This window comes from Acartia tonsa, chromosome 5, assembly GCF_053477335.1.
Source record: "Acartia tonsa isolate MP-2025a chromosome 5, ASM5347733v1, whole genome shotgun sequence".
Taxonomy (NCBI): domain Eukaryota; kingdom Metazoa; phylum Arthropoda; class Copepoda; order Calanoida; family Acartiidae; genus Acartia; species Acartia tonsa.
Window position 1 is genome coordinate 27,357,012 of NC_137264.1, and position 16,563 is coordinate 27,373,574.

At 29.9% G+C, this 16,563-nt stretch overlaps 1 protein-coding gene across 4 annotated transcripts in view; it reads right to left on the bottom strand.

Moving 5' to 3' along the window:
• The window catches only part of LOC145319171 (uncharacterized), a 101,264-nt gene that overhangs the window by 16,589 nt on the left and 68,112 nt on the right, over window positions 1-16,563 (bottom strand). For 2 of the 4 annotated variants that reach the window (XM_080161082.1, XM_080161079.1), the window contains exons 16-22: window positions 15,304-15,379; window positions 14,922-15,029; window positions 3,726-3,769; window positions 3,416-3,535; window positions 2,855-3,017; window positions 2,493-2,560; window positions 1,090-1,143 (exon numbers count right to left, since the gene is read on the bottom strand). In XM_080161082.1, the coding sequence (XP_080017208.1) occupies window positions 1,090-1,143; window positions 2,493-2,560; window positions 2,855-3,017; window positions 3,416-3,535; window positions 3,726-3,769; window positions 14,922-15,029; window positions 15,304-15,379 (633 nt within the window). The remainder of the gene's footprint in view (window positions 1-1,089; window positions 1,144-2,492; window positions 2,561-2,854; window positions 3,018-3,415; window positions 3,536-3,725; window positions 3,770-14,921; window positions 15,030-15,303; window positions 15,380-16,563) is intronic. The other 2 variants (XM_080161081.1, XM_080161083.1) reach the window with 2 other exon arrangements.

Here is a 16,563-nt window from a genome sequence, read left to right on the forward strand (position 1 = left end):
GACAGACAAAGTGCGTTATTTTTGTAACTGAAAAGACTGCAAACGGCTAAACACTGTGTCGCTGAGCAAACGTTTACACACTATAAAATTAGCTTTAAAAAGATCAAAAAATAAAATAAAATAACCAAAAACATTGAGACGATTCATCCTATGTACCATTTAATCTTGGCTATTATATCCTATGATATAAAGTAGGCAATTTTTTGTTATTAAGCCAAAGATCTCGGAAAATGCTGGCCCGATTTGATTGTACTTTTCAGAAAGCTAAATACATGTCATGGGATGGTTTTAGGCTATTTTCCTGACCTCCGCTCTCTTCTTATAGGCTAAGATAAAAAGTTATACAAGATCCAGATATTCTAATGGATCAATTTATAAGAATTTTTTTATGGAATATGTAATAAAAATATAAATTAATTTAATCTTTTTATATAAAATGTAAAAAGCCCTGTATTTTTTTAAAAATAATAAAAAGCTTTTTATATTTAGACTGAACAAATATTACATTTCTTATGCATTAATTTATACTTTATTTTTAGTAGCAACAAATATTAAACATTTCGTAACAAATTCAATTAAAAGTGAAAAGAGTAGTACAATGTATTAACTTAAAAATGTAAAAAAATATAATTTTTAACTTCTCTCCCAAACATGTAGTGTCACTGTTTTTTTTAGTTTGAATTGACAATTAATTGAACTTTTATTGGATTTCCGCCGCAGCTTTCGATAGGAGAAGACATAAAGGAACCACCTGCTTTGTTCCACTAAGTTTTTTCTTTAAAATACTTTAAACTTATAAAACATTTAATGTTTTATTCATTATAAATGTTCAAAATAGAAATAAACAAATTGTTCCTAACTTTTATTTCTTTTTAAAAATGCTATCTTAATTTATTTGATTTTAGAATGTTGTACTTAATATGAACCTAATAAAGTTCTTGGTAAAATGTTCCCAAAAATTAAGAAATTTTCCTATCCGATAAATTATAACGATAATAAAGTAACATCACAGTTCGTACAATAAAACATATTATTTTCTTATTTCTTGGTTACGGATTTTTATATTTACATTGCATTTATGTTTTCTACCTTATAAGAAGAATTTGTTGGGGGATGATTGTGGTGAAACTTAGATTCTTCTATCTAAAAAAGACAATATAAAGTAATACAATATATGTCTGACTGTTTATTCTAGATTCTAGATATTTAAAATCCGTTCAAAGTATCTTAATTTATGATTTTCTAGAGCAGTAACAAACATCCAAAAAAATGAAGCTCTAAAACCAGAATTAAGGACAAATAAACAATATTTGTTGTAGGAGTCAGAAATTATTTTAGTAAAAGGACATACTTTCTTTGATAGGATTAATTAAAGAGATGCAATGCTTATAATATTGTACATTGATATCCTAGGAATCATTATTTAAAAAATCAGATGAATAGGATAAAATTAGTTCATACAAATAGATGTTACCAAAAAAGTTATAGAAAAGAAAATTTTGCTTTAAAGGTTGTTTAGGTATATTTTTATCCTGTCGGCTACCTAGTTCCCGACTACACAAGAACAAATTTTCTCTCAGATAAAAAAAAGCAAGAAATTTTAGCTGTTTGTCTCAAGAAAGATATAAAAAAATTACGTATAACTACAATAAAATATGTTTCACGTATGTATATAAATCTAGCTTTTCTGTAAAACACTTTTAAAGTAAATAAAATCTTGTATAAAAAAATTTAAATATCTGCCAAGTAATATAAAATTCAAAGTATACTGACTTTTGTTCTTTTTGAGCTTAAAAAACTTTGATTTTTCCATCTAAAAAGCAATACAGAATAATAGCTGAAGATAAAACTATTTAGTTCTATTTCCTTTTCTTCTTGTACGTACACTACATTCTTGAGCGAAGGTTTTTTACACTAAGGGTGTGTCAGTACTTCTGCAACTCATTAATAAATTCTTTCATTTTGGAATCCTCCTAACGACTTTAAACAATGCATTAGAATTTCTTTAATAATTGTTTACTACTCATGAAGCGTTGCAATTTTATAATCAAATCCTTCTACTAAAAAACCCGTAGATTCTAATATTCTTTTATATGTAAAGAAAAATCACTTATATCATGTTTGAAGTATGAATCTTTATTGGGAAACTGGAATGCCAAAAAATTTTTCGACCATGCGACTTTTGAGTCTATTGGTCTATTGTTTTGATCTAATATGATGAGTCTTTTAATCTATCCATTATAGATTAGTATTTATATAGAAATTTGTATGCATTTTGCTCGAAAGATTATATTTTCATAATAATTTTGTATGATACATAAAGGTTAAGAGGAAAATTACTATTTAATATTCTGAGCACAGCTACTCTATTGACATGTTTATACAAATCTTTATAAAATTAATCTAAGGTTCTTGTAATGCAACCGTAAACATTGCACAAATGGCACTAAGAATCTGAATTTCGTTATGAAATTGGGAAATTGTTTAATTACCTTATGAGATGAATAATCAGTATGCTTCAATATTCCAGTTGGCCGCAACAAACGGACGTCATCGCCACCTAGCGAAAAAATAAACTAGTAAGATTAGGTATTCCAGGTTTTATACACGTATAATTTACAAAGATTACTATGGGTCTCTGTGTGCCCAGAGCTTCCAGGGCATAAAGTACAAGTAAATTAAGTAATATTCGTAAGAAAACCAATTCTTTGGTTGCACAACCTTGACTGATAATTGCACGTGCCTGATATAGATGAGACTATTTTTTTATTATTACCACGCAGTGGGGTCTACACTCTGACATGATACTTCCCGACAACAGTAAAGAGGGTTACCATTTATGAGACGTAATCACCTGATTGAAGTGATGACTGTGAGAAAGATTGTGGATGCGAAGCTTTCCTTTTATTAACACAGCACAGGTATGATACCAAACTGACAGATCCAAGTGTGACAATACAGCCTCCAGCAACGGCCAGTAGAAAGTTGGTTGTATGGCTCGCTTGCCCAACTGGTTCCTAAATTTAAAAAGTATATTTAAAGTTTTCAAAAAATCTATTTAGTAACAATTAGCTGAAAAATAGAGTAGATTACGTAAATATTGACTTTTTAGTCGCTATTAATTCAAAATCAATACACATAATTACACTACACTAGAATAAATTCGACAAATATTTTGTGGGTCAAGGGATTAAATTCAGATGTTAAGGGATTAAATTCCTATGTTTTAAAGAGGTTCTGAAAATGCAAAAATGGCATCATAATAATTTTCTATGTATAGAGTAGATTATGTTATTTTCCTTACAAAATACTTGAATTTCTTTTATTTTTCTATTTGTCACTACATTGTTCTACCACCATAATGTTTCACCTATCGATTATACCCTACACCTAGAATTAACCTAATAAAAACTACCTTAGTCCTGACCTGGCTGTCTCCCAGAATAACAGGTTGATCAAAGGTGATGGTAACATTCTTCTCAGAGACACCGCCAGCATTCTCAGCAACACAATTGTAATCATCAGCATCTTCAACCTAAACAATTTTTAATAATATCTTTTCTAGAATCACTCAACATTTAAAGGCGATTTGCTCACAAAATTGCCCAAAAAAATAATATTTATTTTTCGAATAAATGTGTTGTTAGCTTAGTTTTAGTCATTGTTGGCCCTTTTGACAAGTATTTTCATTATTTGATCATTAATGTTTTATGGTTTAAGAATACCTGAAGGCTCAGTATTGTCAGGTTGAACCACTGCTCATGGCCACCTAAAAATAAAATCATTCAAATAAGAGTTATTATCCTAATATATGTAAGAAAAAAGTGGTAAGGTTTTTTGTTTGAAGCTTAAGATTTCAATAACTACTGAGTTTTTTTATTAGAAGCTTTCCATAAATCCCGGGATAATTATAGGTAATCTATTTTCAGTTTTTAACCATTAGGTTGGTTTTGACTATTTTTTTAACCCCTTCTTACCCTTTTGAATGCAAAGCCCCTAGATACTTGGGGCACGGCTGCTAGTTTATTATAATGTTAATAGATAGGATAATTTTAATAAATAAAAAAATGTTTTAGTTTGTTTTCTTTAATAAATGTTACGCTTCCTAAATAGTACCTAAATGTTACAGGAATCACCATGTCAAGTTTGAAATCAATAGGCAATTCTAATTTAGCCATCCCTAAAGGACTAACGGATCTAACCTCATTTTAGAAAGGCATTTTTTTTTCAAAAATATATTTTGCACAATCGAAAGAATATAATAATTAGCCACACAAGATTTTTAATCATATTTAAAACCCTGTATAGTTAATTACACAATATATATATATATATGTATTAGCATTAAAAAAAAGTCTTTTGTTTAAATCTCTTATGAAATTATTCGTGGTATTTAACATATAAATATTATCGCAAATCTAGTTTAAAGTTAATCTATCTTTCATCCAATACGGGCTTAGCTTGGTGTTCACATATGAGTAGTTCAAATGTGTGCAGTTTTGTTTCCTTCCCTTTTCTTACCTCGCAATGGAGGATCCCCCCACAAAGTAAAAAGTAACAGAAAGTCATAGCGTTATACGTGTGTTTTTTTTGTATTCGTTGAATTAATAATTTGAATCATGTCATAAGTAATTGAATTATAGTGACAATTTAAATCTATTATATTATATATGTTGTTACACAAACGCCTGTAGTGATGCTGCGCTTTTTAAAATACACAAAAGGAGCGCAGCGTCCTTCTAAGTTGAAATTTCATAACAATTTTCTTGAATACATTTTGTGTTAGAATGTATAATATTTTTGATGATGATTTATTAATTATGTTTATTATTTTCAGCCTATCGATTTTAAGGTTAACACTTTTGATTAATAAAGTAATCCTTAAGAATCAGGTTTTCTTTTTATTTTTTGATAATATTAGGTCTGGTAGTGCGAATGGGGCGCTTGTCCAATATTATGGTATGGAGATCGCTCTTCTATGAGTACTACTAAAAATAATACGAATTTGGTTGAGCCTGTGGTAGCTCAACAAAGACCCACACGAGGTATTATATTGCTTTAAACTAAGAATAAATGGTTGGTTATGGTATTCGATCTGTATTATATAAGTATATTAAGCACTCAAGAAGGAAGATGGTTTTATAAAGTGTATTTACATTACAAGTGAATAAGTTAAGTATGAAAATATTTACAGGATAAGTGATAATAATCATAAGTAGTGTAGGACAGAAAAGTGCCCCAAGTCCTAAGCATTGAATTGTGCTAAGTGTTAGAGTTCTAACATAAGGCCTAAGCTCAATTCATGCTAAGTACTGAGGGTCCTAAATTTAAACTACAATGCATGCCAAACAACTAAGTCATTACCTTTAAAGCCAGAAGAACTTGATGGTTAGAGAGTCAATAAATAACTGAGATATTTTAAGAAGTGCAGGCTATAACATCAACTATTAATAAGGATCTAAGCACTTGTCTGTTTAATTAAGTGTCTGTATGTTAAACTTGTGACATAAATCAAACTATGGTTGTAGGCATACATACTTGAACTAAGTGGTTACATGGTTACTTTAACAATAAAAATAATGTTTTAATAAACATATAACAATAATAAATCACATACAATTCATCATGATTAGGCTAGCATTACCCATATATGGTATTATATTGGTAAAGATAGGCTAATAAATACTTAAAAGCATATAAAAGGTGCCTCGGGGCTAGCTAGAGTAATTGTATCTCGTGCCTGAGTTGCGCTCGATAATTGCCGTGGCACGTCAATCAAATATTCAGATTCTACTTTTATTTGGTGTAAAATTTATAGTAAACATAGGTAGATGGATTAGATGCGAAGCATTTCTGTAAGAGTCTCATTCGTACGTTCAAAGAATTTTGAAAATTGGGGATCGCATCTCCAGGTCATTCAAGTCGTCTAACCCATCGGGGCTTAATCCGACAATACAAGTTTTAACAATAATATGTTAAATGTTGAGTTTAATAGAGCCTGGTATAATTTGGTAATAAACACCCTGTATTAAAATGTAAAAAAAGAAACAAATGTATTTTGCCACACATGAAGTAAAATTTATATTTGGGGAGTAGAAATGTTGTTCATACATTTCTTGCAAATTTTTTTAATGGAAACAAGATAGGTTATGTCCAAAAGGATCGAAGTTAGTAAGATTATCTCTGTGAGTGTGATTGTGTGCGTGAGAGAGAGAAAGAGATACGTTAACATGTTTTTTTTTATTTCTAAATATAAAATCCTTTACTATTAAATGTTTTTAAATTGTGCAAATACAATATTATCTTGTTCTAGAAATATTATCTTAACCTTAAGTACTATATGGCAGTTTTGTGTAACAGCTAGAGAAATAAGTTATAGCCAATGTTTTCCTTTTGAAGAAGCCCAGTGAATGTGCATTTCCATTTAAATAGTTCTATGCCTGCATTTATGTTTTAAACACTCTAAAAATGTTTCTTTTAGATTTAGATTCTCATTGTAAAGATACTGTCTATTCATTCTATAGGCTATTAATTTAATTTGTCTAAGTAAAGTACAAAATAGGTAGGTTCCAGTTAAACCACCAAGTAAAGTTTTTGCATATAAACCGTTTTAAACATAACTGTTTCAAATAACAATTAATTATACAATCTTATATCAGTAGAATTGTTATTTATAGATAATTTTATAGTGTAGTGCACTCACTGTATGTTTTATCCATAAGAAAAATAAGGACCATAAAATTTATATTTTCAAGATGTACATTCAATATACATACATTAAAAGTATAAATTTTGAAAGATTATAAAATTATTAAAAGAGTAATAAAAAAATAACAATTATTGATATTTTGTAGTCGAATAAATGAAGCTATGTTTATAATTTGACAATGAGCTGTGGCTAGTAATTCACAAACAATTGGCAGCGGAGTACATCCTTGATTAAGTAAAAGTTTATTCAATACAATCTATTTACTTATCAAACTAAAATAGTGATATAAAAAATTAAAGTACAGGGTGTGGCACATAAATCGAGACGTTGTTTAAACGGCCATAGCGTCAAAACTACTTGACGAATCAGGACGTTTGACCCCACTATAAAAAGCTTAGGTAATGACCTCTTAGCCCAAAAAATCTTTGGACGAAGATCGACGTGTACACCGAGCTTGCCGCGCATATGTGCAACAAGGCAGATTCCAAATGCGCCGGTGGTTTAATCTGGATTCTCGACTAGGGCCCACTAAATCTGACCTCAGCCCGTATGTAGGTAAGGTAGAGTTATGCAACTTGCTGGGGATACTGTTAGATACATAAGTAAGACACTAGAAAAGACTAGAGTGCTCTATCTAAAATGGCTTGGCCATAGTACTCCAGCAAAGTGAAACGGGGCAGATTTTGAGATGTAAAAATCGTGAAAATTCGTGAAAATTTCTCGGTTCTTGACTTCAGGGACCCATATTGAACTTTAAAACTCATTTAGACTATGGGTTGCGCTGAAACTTCATCTGATTTCTAAAAAGGTAAAGAACCTCTTTCTAGCTCAACTGTGGTCCAAACAAGAGCCTCCGTGTCTAAGGGTAGCTTGAAAGTTGGGCGAATTTGGATCCTGCCGTTACTCACGTTCCAAGGGAAATGTGGCCTCCCAGCAGCCCAATCTTAATTCAATGGACTTTTGGGCCTGGTGGTTACTTTGAAGCATGCACCAATAGACGTCCCTATACCACAAAGACCTCCCTCATTGCCACTATCAAGTAGAACTACGCCAGCTTGGACAGGTACATTTGAGGAGGAGGGTAGAGGTGGTGATTGAGGTTGGCAGCCATTTTTTTTAATAATCTAATAGTCATATACCTATTTTGCCTCTCAGTTTTTAAAATTCAATAAAATCTTTAAAATTGACGATTTTATGTTCATTTGTTTAAAAATTAGAATTTGTCTCGATTTATGTGCTGCACCCTGTATTTAACAAAATTTCAACTCCCTTTATTTCTTTACTTACCTATTGTCCCTAATCTTTGTTTAAATTTCAACACACAGAGTACACCAGGGATAAGGAATAGTAAACCTGGCCATAAATTAGGTCTCGGCTTAGTTTTGAAAGGGAAAATGCAACTTCAACCATTTCCTAATCAAATGAAGTCATTGGCGGACGGCTCCTATTGGCTACTGCCCTAAACCAATAGTGTTTGGTCATTTGGGCTTTTTTTGTACCAACCAATAGACAACTGGCGGATGGCAATATAAAAAACAGGGCAAAGTGCGCATCATAGAAAAATTTCAAAACACAAACAAATTTCTGCTTCTAAAATAAAAATGATAAAACATAAACAAGTGATGTTTGATCACAACAGCTTATTTTCAAATATGCTTAGAGTGACACAATCAGAAAAGGAACCTATAGAAAAAAATGTAAGTAGCTAAGAATTTTAATTTTGTAGCTTATAAAGAAACTGTTGTATTTGGTCCATTCAAATTTTAATAATTTCATGCAGAAATGATAACCAACCTTAAATGAATACAAACTCAAAACTAGTTCTATATGTAAACAAAAGTGTACTTTTTTATGTCATTTTTATTAAATTTGCTATAATTTATTACACAATTATTTGAGTATTTCTGTTTATTTTAAATGTAAAATTAAGTTTTTGAAAAAATTTAATTATGTCTAATCTTGGCATGGAACAGTTAGTGTAACAGAATGTAACAGGTGTACTTATTCACTTATACTTTATTTATTTATTTTTGACTTTGAATTTTAGTAAGCCATGATAACAAAATATTTTTAAATTTAATTTTACTCATAAATATCAAATAAAATGCAAACAAATCTGTTTCAGGCCAACCCAATTAACAATAAACCGTCTGAAAAATTTGAATTGATACAGTAAACAATATGGATTTTTTGAGGATTTAAAGACATAATTGAAATAAAAGCCATTGACATATTGGTTCTATAAAAAGTTCTATATTTACTTTAGACTAGCTACCTGAATTTTATTCTATACTTTATATTCTTGACCCTTATTTAGCTATATTATTAGAGTTGATAATGAACTAATGCACCATCCCATAACAGGTTTTTTAGGCCTAGGATTGAAATAATATTTTCCTACGTTTCCCATCCCTTATCCCTGGAGTACACAAGAATGAAAAAGTTTACTTTTAAACGAAAAGAAATGTTTAATGTACTTTTTGTTTATCTTTGCAATTATAAATTTGAGCGCAAACAAAATATTTAATATTAAATTAAAATACTCCTTAGACTTTATAACCAATGAGCATTTACCTAAAATCATATTTGTACGTCCCTCTGTCTATCCATCTCTCAAAAAAGCCTAGTGTAAATTTGATTAATTACATTTACTTGCTATTTTCTATTGCTCATCGTTGTTTATATAGTAAGGCATTTGATTTACTTCTGTTTTTAGATAATATTTACTAAAGTTTATCACTTAAATTATTTTCTATAAAAAAGTCCCAAAAATGTAAGTAAAATAATTTTCTATAATGAGAAATTTCCAGTGCAAAAAAAATAGGCAAAAGCAATTTGTTCCATTTTTATTGTAGAAATAAATCTTCGGTTATTAGATTGTTTGAAATGGAGGGAGAATTATCATGCTAGTATGGTCTTATTACAAAATCTTATTTAGAGTTCTCTGTTATTAAACTCTTTGATTCCAAATGTAGTTTTTTTTGGACAAAAAAAGTTATTTCTGGACAGAACATTTACTTTTTTTAGTACATGTACTCTTTAATTTCACATATTCGTTTCTGTTTGGCATAATAAAGGATGTTTTTTTTCTGTGATTAAATTATAAATTCTCCTGCTTATTGATTGTCTAATCTGCAACTGCAAAATTTATGTTCTTATGAATGTTAACATTCTTTTTTTGTTAAATATTCTGCAGTCTCAAACATTTAAAGACAAACAGGAGAGGTTTTTAGAACAAGCCCCGTGTGCCAAAAAGCCAAGGAATAATGTATTCATGGTAGTTAAAAAATGAAATAATCAGGGAAGGAATTCAAAAATACATAACCATGGGTTATAATTTGAACTTGGCCATTTGACAATGGTAAACAAAATATGGACAGGTGAGGCAAAACATGATAGGAGAGAAATTTGCATGAGAGGCATTGTTGAAATATATGATACCTTCGCGCGCTATTAAAACCTGAAATAAACATGACAAAAAGTACAAATTGTGTAAATGTATATTTTACTTGAAAAGTTGATAAACATGAGCTTTTATACTTTTATTGACGTGCACATAGTTTTGCCAAGGGGGTGCGCACAGCACATCCAAAAACGTTAACCCTCCTTACACTTTTTGACATTTCCCTTGAACCAAAATCGACGGGGGGTGAGTTTTTATAACAAACAATTGCCAAAACATAAAAGTCAAACAAGCGTGCTTATATCGGTAAATTGACGCGCGAAAAAACTTAAAGCAGGTTGTGACTTTATCAACTAGATCCCCCAATGGCTAATTTAGAGGGTGTATCAGAGGGGTGTAATTGGTACAATTATAAAGCTTCTTGATATGTAAAACCTATTCCTATGAGCAATTTTAGAGATCTTTAGCTTTAGGCAAAAAAACTTTACTACTTTTTGTTATAGGAAAACCGAACGCAGATAAATCTTGAATCTTTCATATTTGAGTTAAAATATTTCTAAACTAGCTGGATTCAAGTTCCATTGATATCTAAACCCAATGTTACGACAATGTTGTCCTAATTTATCTATAATATTGGATGCATAATCCAGGATATACACATTTATTCAGAACTAAAATTACTAAAAAAAATTTCCCCCCTTCCAAACCTTAAATTTAAAATTTTCTTTAAATACCTTACTAAAAAAATTGTATCTCTGGCAGTATATCTGTTTTATTAAGAACTTACTTTGTGTTTATTATTTTTTCTTAATCTTATCTCCTATTACCTGTAGCTTAGTCTCATTTTAATTTTTTTTTATTTGTTTGGTTATCGGACTAAAGAGATTTGTAGGATGTTATCCATGATACATATAGACAAGTTGTTAAGGTTACTCTTGCTTATGCTAATCTAGCCCTATATATCAATTTATATGTGTGTCTGTCTATAACAGTGTGTGTTACGTAATTCTTATGGGTTAAATGAAAATACAGAGCTCAGACTTTTTTCAATCTATCCCTAAATAGTGATTATTGTAAAGGCAGTAGTTCTTTTTAGTCTACGGACATGCACTTTTTATATTCCATTACGCTTTCCCTGTACTCAAGGCATAGTCATTCTATATATGTGTATATCTTTGAAAGGATGACATTCTGATTTAGCCGTTAAACCACGCAAATTTCAAAATGCTTTAAAATGACGGGAAATATTAAATCTAAAATTGTCTGATTGTTTTGCAATTGTTTGATAATTATGAAATTCCTATATGATTATTAACTTAATGTCCATTAACTTTTCGACCGTTCATATTATGTTATATTTTATGATATAATTTTTTATGAATGTAATATGTGAAATTAATTTGTATCATTATTTTTAAAAGCGAAACTTTTCTATAATTAGGGTAGGTCCGTACGTCCGTCACAAACGGATAGCTTTTTTAGTTAATTTAAGCATGTTAGAATTATCCTATCAATTTCAAACTTTGCATTGTGATTCCTTCAGTAGTTAGGTACGATTTAGAAAGCGTAGCAACTCTATAATCATTACAAAAATGTCCGTACGTCCATTTTAAACATGTTGATTTTTTTTACTTTTTTAACATCAAATTTTTTTGTGATCTAATCATCCGATTGATCTGATTTTTGTTATGTTTATTCCTGGGACAAAAAAGTATAACATTTCAAGCGAAGCAACTCTATAATCAAGTCCTAAAAATGTAAGTATGTCCATAAACATTATCCTGTATCAAGCAGTTTTTCAACAAATTTACACTTACAATTTTGCTTCAACTCTTACATTTATATTCTGATTATTCAGTTCTGACACTATATAGGTGTTAATGTCCGTTTGTACTACAGTTTCAGTGCTTCGCTTTTATGGATGTTGTCATCCTTGTTAGTTCTAATATTCAAATGGTTTTTGTATGATTAAAAACGATATGGATTTTTGAATTTGTTGAGGATATAGTTCTTTATTATGACGCGAGACAAGGTCGCCATCCTTGACAATTAATTATCTACTTTTAAATTCATTGTTGGTCTGTTTGATATTTTTTGAAGTTTTACTACTTGTTATATCCATGACCATTTTTCTAACATAATCATTCTATTTTCAGAATCAATATTCCTGTGGATGTACATAATGAATGGAAATGCAGAATCCCAAAAGTTTTAGATAGGTATCTCAAATTTGTGTCATTTCTGTCAAGAAATTGGGTTCTTGGCAGCTAAAATTATAACACACAAATGTTTCAAACTTAACTATATACACCTTACAAAAATATATATAGTTCTACAATCATTTTTCTCTGTTTTCTTAATCTTCCGAAATATTGGTTGACTAATTTTAAATTTTAAATTTAAGAAGATTAACAAGCCTAGAATTTGTGTATAAAAGAATGATCCAGAAAGATTAGATACACTTTTAGTCATTATAAGATCTTTATTAGGGTTGGGTCAGATATATTTGGCCAGACACCAGACATCCGACATCGCCGGTTACTCCCCGACCGCCGACTGCAGTGGCTGGCAGCTACCAAGTACAGCAAATGCCGCTAAAAATTAATTTTGAGATTTCTAAAATAAAATTTTTATAAAAATTAACATTTTCTGAAATGTTTTTTTCAAGCTTCAAAAATAAGAAAATTACAGCTATTTAAAATTCAAAAAGCAGTGATTTTTGTTGTATAATATATAAGATTACATTGTTGGATATCAAGCCAGATAATTTCAATATCCAGTATCCGGTCGAATATTAAAAATGGCCGGATTTATTGTGTAGATACATGTATATTGGTCATCACGCATTTAGATCAATTTTCCTCTCTAAATTTAGTATCTCAAAATTATAAATAATGTTCTGTAAGATTGTGGGTGTTTTTTTTTTATATTTATAATACAAAATTTTAATATGAAAGTTGATAATATTCTGTCTTTAAAGTAGGTCGATGTCTTAAAATCGGAAGTAAAAGTAACAACTTGACCGATTAGGTTCTGCTTTTTAGGTTTTTAACAGTTATCGTGGGTTAGAGTCTTCCGCTTCTATGTCAATTAACTGTTAGGGTCCCCCAACTAACCGTAGCTGAATTTATAATTCTTGTATTTTATTTATTTGGTTTTAAAATTGACAAAAGACTGAGAGGGTAATGGCGCAGCCAGTGCAGTGGCTTAATACAGTTTATGAGAAGTAAATATATGTTGTGTATCTGTATTAAGATGCAACCTTATAACTCCTGGGGCTAAATTCAATACCAGATGTCAACACTTTATTAGTCAACCTGCATCTTAATTTTGTTCAAATAAAAAAATATGTAAATAGCTCCAAAATTTAAGTTGAAGAATAGTTATTTCTCGCATCGTATTATAAACAGCTTTCCGCGGATATAGAATGTACAATAATAAGATTTAATTAAAAGATTTTTTAGATCCGAGGTGCCGATGGCACGGGCTAAAAAATTGGTTTTAATCTTATGATTGTACATTTTTATATTCGTAGAAAGCTGGATATAATACGATGCTAGACATAGTTTTTTCGTATGGATGGGAACCGGTTCCTATCCACTTGATTCGAATAAATACGAGAAAGTTTATTCTATATTAAGTTAAAATGACAATATTTCTGTTTAAAACCAAATAAAGTGGAAAGGTGATTTGTTTAACTGATATATAAAATTGATGTTTAATAGTTACAAAAAGCTTTTTATGGTGCCTATAAAAAAAAATGTCATTCTGGCCTAACATTGGTCAATCAAAATGTCATTGGTAATTGAGTCTATGTATTGGCATATCATTAGTCATTTGTATTGTACGGTGTCATTTTTACAGATGCTACGAACAGCTTTGATTTATAACCTCTTCTATAAAATATGTTTAAAAAGATTTATTAAAATAATAATAATTTGAACTATATCTTAATTGACATTTTGCCGATAACACAATTATACGATTCATCTATTCCTTCACTTGAACTTTGACATAAAATATGTGGACTAAAATTCAACTTTCTGAATTGCATATTTATTTATTTAGAGAGAGGGGACAATGTGCTGTTTATTATAGTAGTCCCCAAAGTTTTATAATAAGGTTTTCTTATTAGTTGGCTTAATAATAGTGAATTTGGTTAGTTAACTTAGTTGAGTGTTCAAACTACTAATTTTAATCTTCAGAAGCGGTAATTTTGTTAATCGTCATTGGGGATGTACATCAATTTATAGGCCAATGTCTTATCCCTTTAGATCCCTTATATTTATTTGAATAATATCCCTAAATTTTGTGTTAAGCTAAACAACATTACAATTATTGCAACTATGATAATTTGTTTTATTGAAAAAGGCTATAAATGGGGATTTGTTATATCCCTCCGCCAAAAGGCTTCATTAGGTGTAAAAGTACTGTCTTAGGGTCAACAAATATATTGTTAGGACGTACAATTATGCATATCCATGTCACATAGCAGACACCCTACGTAATTCATCAAAAATAGAGTTGCTATCCTATTACATGTAATTACTTCACCAAATAGGAGGTATCCTTTCTTCGGATATACTAACTCTTATCAATGCCATATTTTAACCTATCTTAGAAGACTCGATTTTATTTCATAGTTAGTAACACCTCGATATCAACAAAGCATTTGATTCCAACCTCCAAATAAAAAGAGTTTAATACAAGGATTAATGCCAATTAATGAACGAAATATTTATGTTTACCAAAATTATTTGATCTTAATTGTAATTTAAATTAATGGTTGAATATGAATAATAGCTGTACCTTGTTGATGTATAAGGTATAATTGTTGAGAGTTAGAGCCCAGGGGAGAACTGTTATTGTTCACTATTCTACCTCTCAGCACCCACTTGGCCTCTGGTATTGGATCCCCTAAACAACAAAGTATTACAGATTTGAACTCTGATGGATTAAAAAGGACACCTGAGATACTCAACTCAGGCCAAATTATTGTGACAAAAATTCGAATTTAATTTCACTTTTAACATTTCTTATATTTCAAAATTTTCAGACAACCTACTTAAGTACAACAAACTACTATGAGAAAAAAAACACAATCAATATAAAACAATATCGATAAGATCACATGAAACAACATGTCATTGTATATCATAAAATAACTTGTACCTTATTACACATAGCCTACCTTTAATAAAGCATCCAAGGGTAGCATTTGATCCAGGCTGGCTGTACACTCTTCCCTGGCTAACTGTTATCTCAGGCTGAAACAAAAACATTTTAATCTAACTATCTATCACAAAAGGTAGTCGACTTGGTCGTTTTATGCCATGAAGATGGTCAGCTAGAAAAAATAAACGCCAGATTATTAATCTAGTTTTTAAAATAAAATAGTAATTATGAAAGTTTTGGTACTTTTTATATGATTTACATTAATTTTCTTAGGCCGTTACACACACTTGTCTATAAACAATGAAACTGACATAACGTACAGAAGGACGAACATTTTGGAGTACCTTCGCTAAAAATATTTATTTTCCTTAATTGACCGTACAGATTTTTTTTGAACTAACAAACGAAGCTTTAGCTGAACAAAAATTATGATCTTATGCAAAGATTTTGTCAGGGAAAGTTGGTTAAAAATGGCGACTCTAGTGTTAAGATGTGAAAATAATCCCCTTATGAATATTCACAATTTCCAATCTAATCATTTTGACCCCTGTGGCTCTATATTTTAAAAGCGAAGCTTTTTTATAATTGGTACGTACGACCGTAGCAACTTTATATTGTTACCAGAAAGTCCATACATCCATTTAAAACATGTTACTTTTTATCCTCTTAACAACAATTTTTATGTGATATAAGTATCCGATCTAAATTTTAGAATACTGATTCCTATTATAACAAGGCACAAGGAGAATCTCTATAATTAAGTCTTAAAAATGTAAGTATGTCCTAATCTAGTATCCTGTATTTAAAACGTTTTTGCAACAAATTTACTTAAAATTTTGTTTACAATTATACATTATATTCTGTTCTTAGACTCTACAAGTGTTAATGTTCTTTTGTCCTAACATTTCAGGGCTTTGCTTTTATGGATGTTGTCATCATTGTTTTTCAAAATTTATAAATGCAAGTAGCGCAACAACTCTATAATTTTAGCAAAGAACATAACTTTCTGGCAACAACATATCATATTTTTAGATATACTAACAGTAATGTTTTTTGTTAAATAAAAAAAGATTGATTTACTTCTTATGCAATATATTTTTTTATATCTTATTTCCTGAATAAATACAAAATACTAAAATTATCAAAGAAGGTGTATTAACTTTTATTTTTATAGCTAGCCGGAGCTTTTAGTATGTAGTAGATGTAAAATTTTCCATAGAATTCAGATATGCAATCGGTTTTTTTTGTAGACCTCTTATTTTTTAAGTAATTCAAG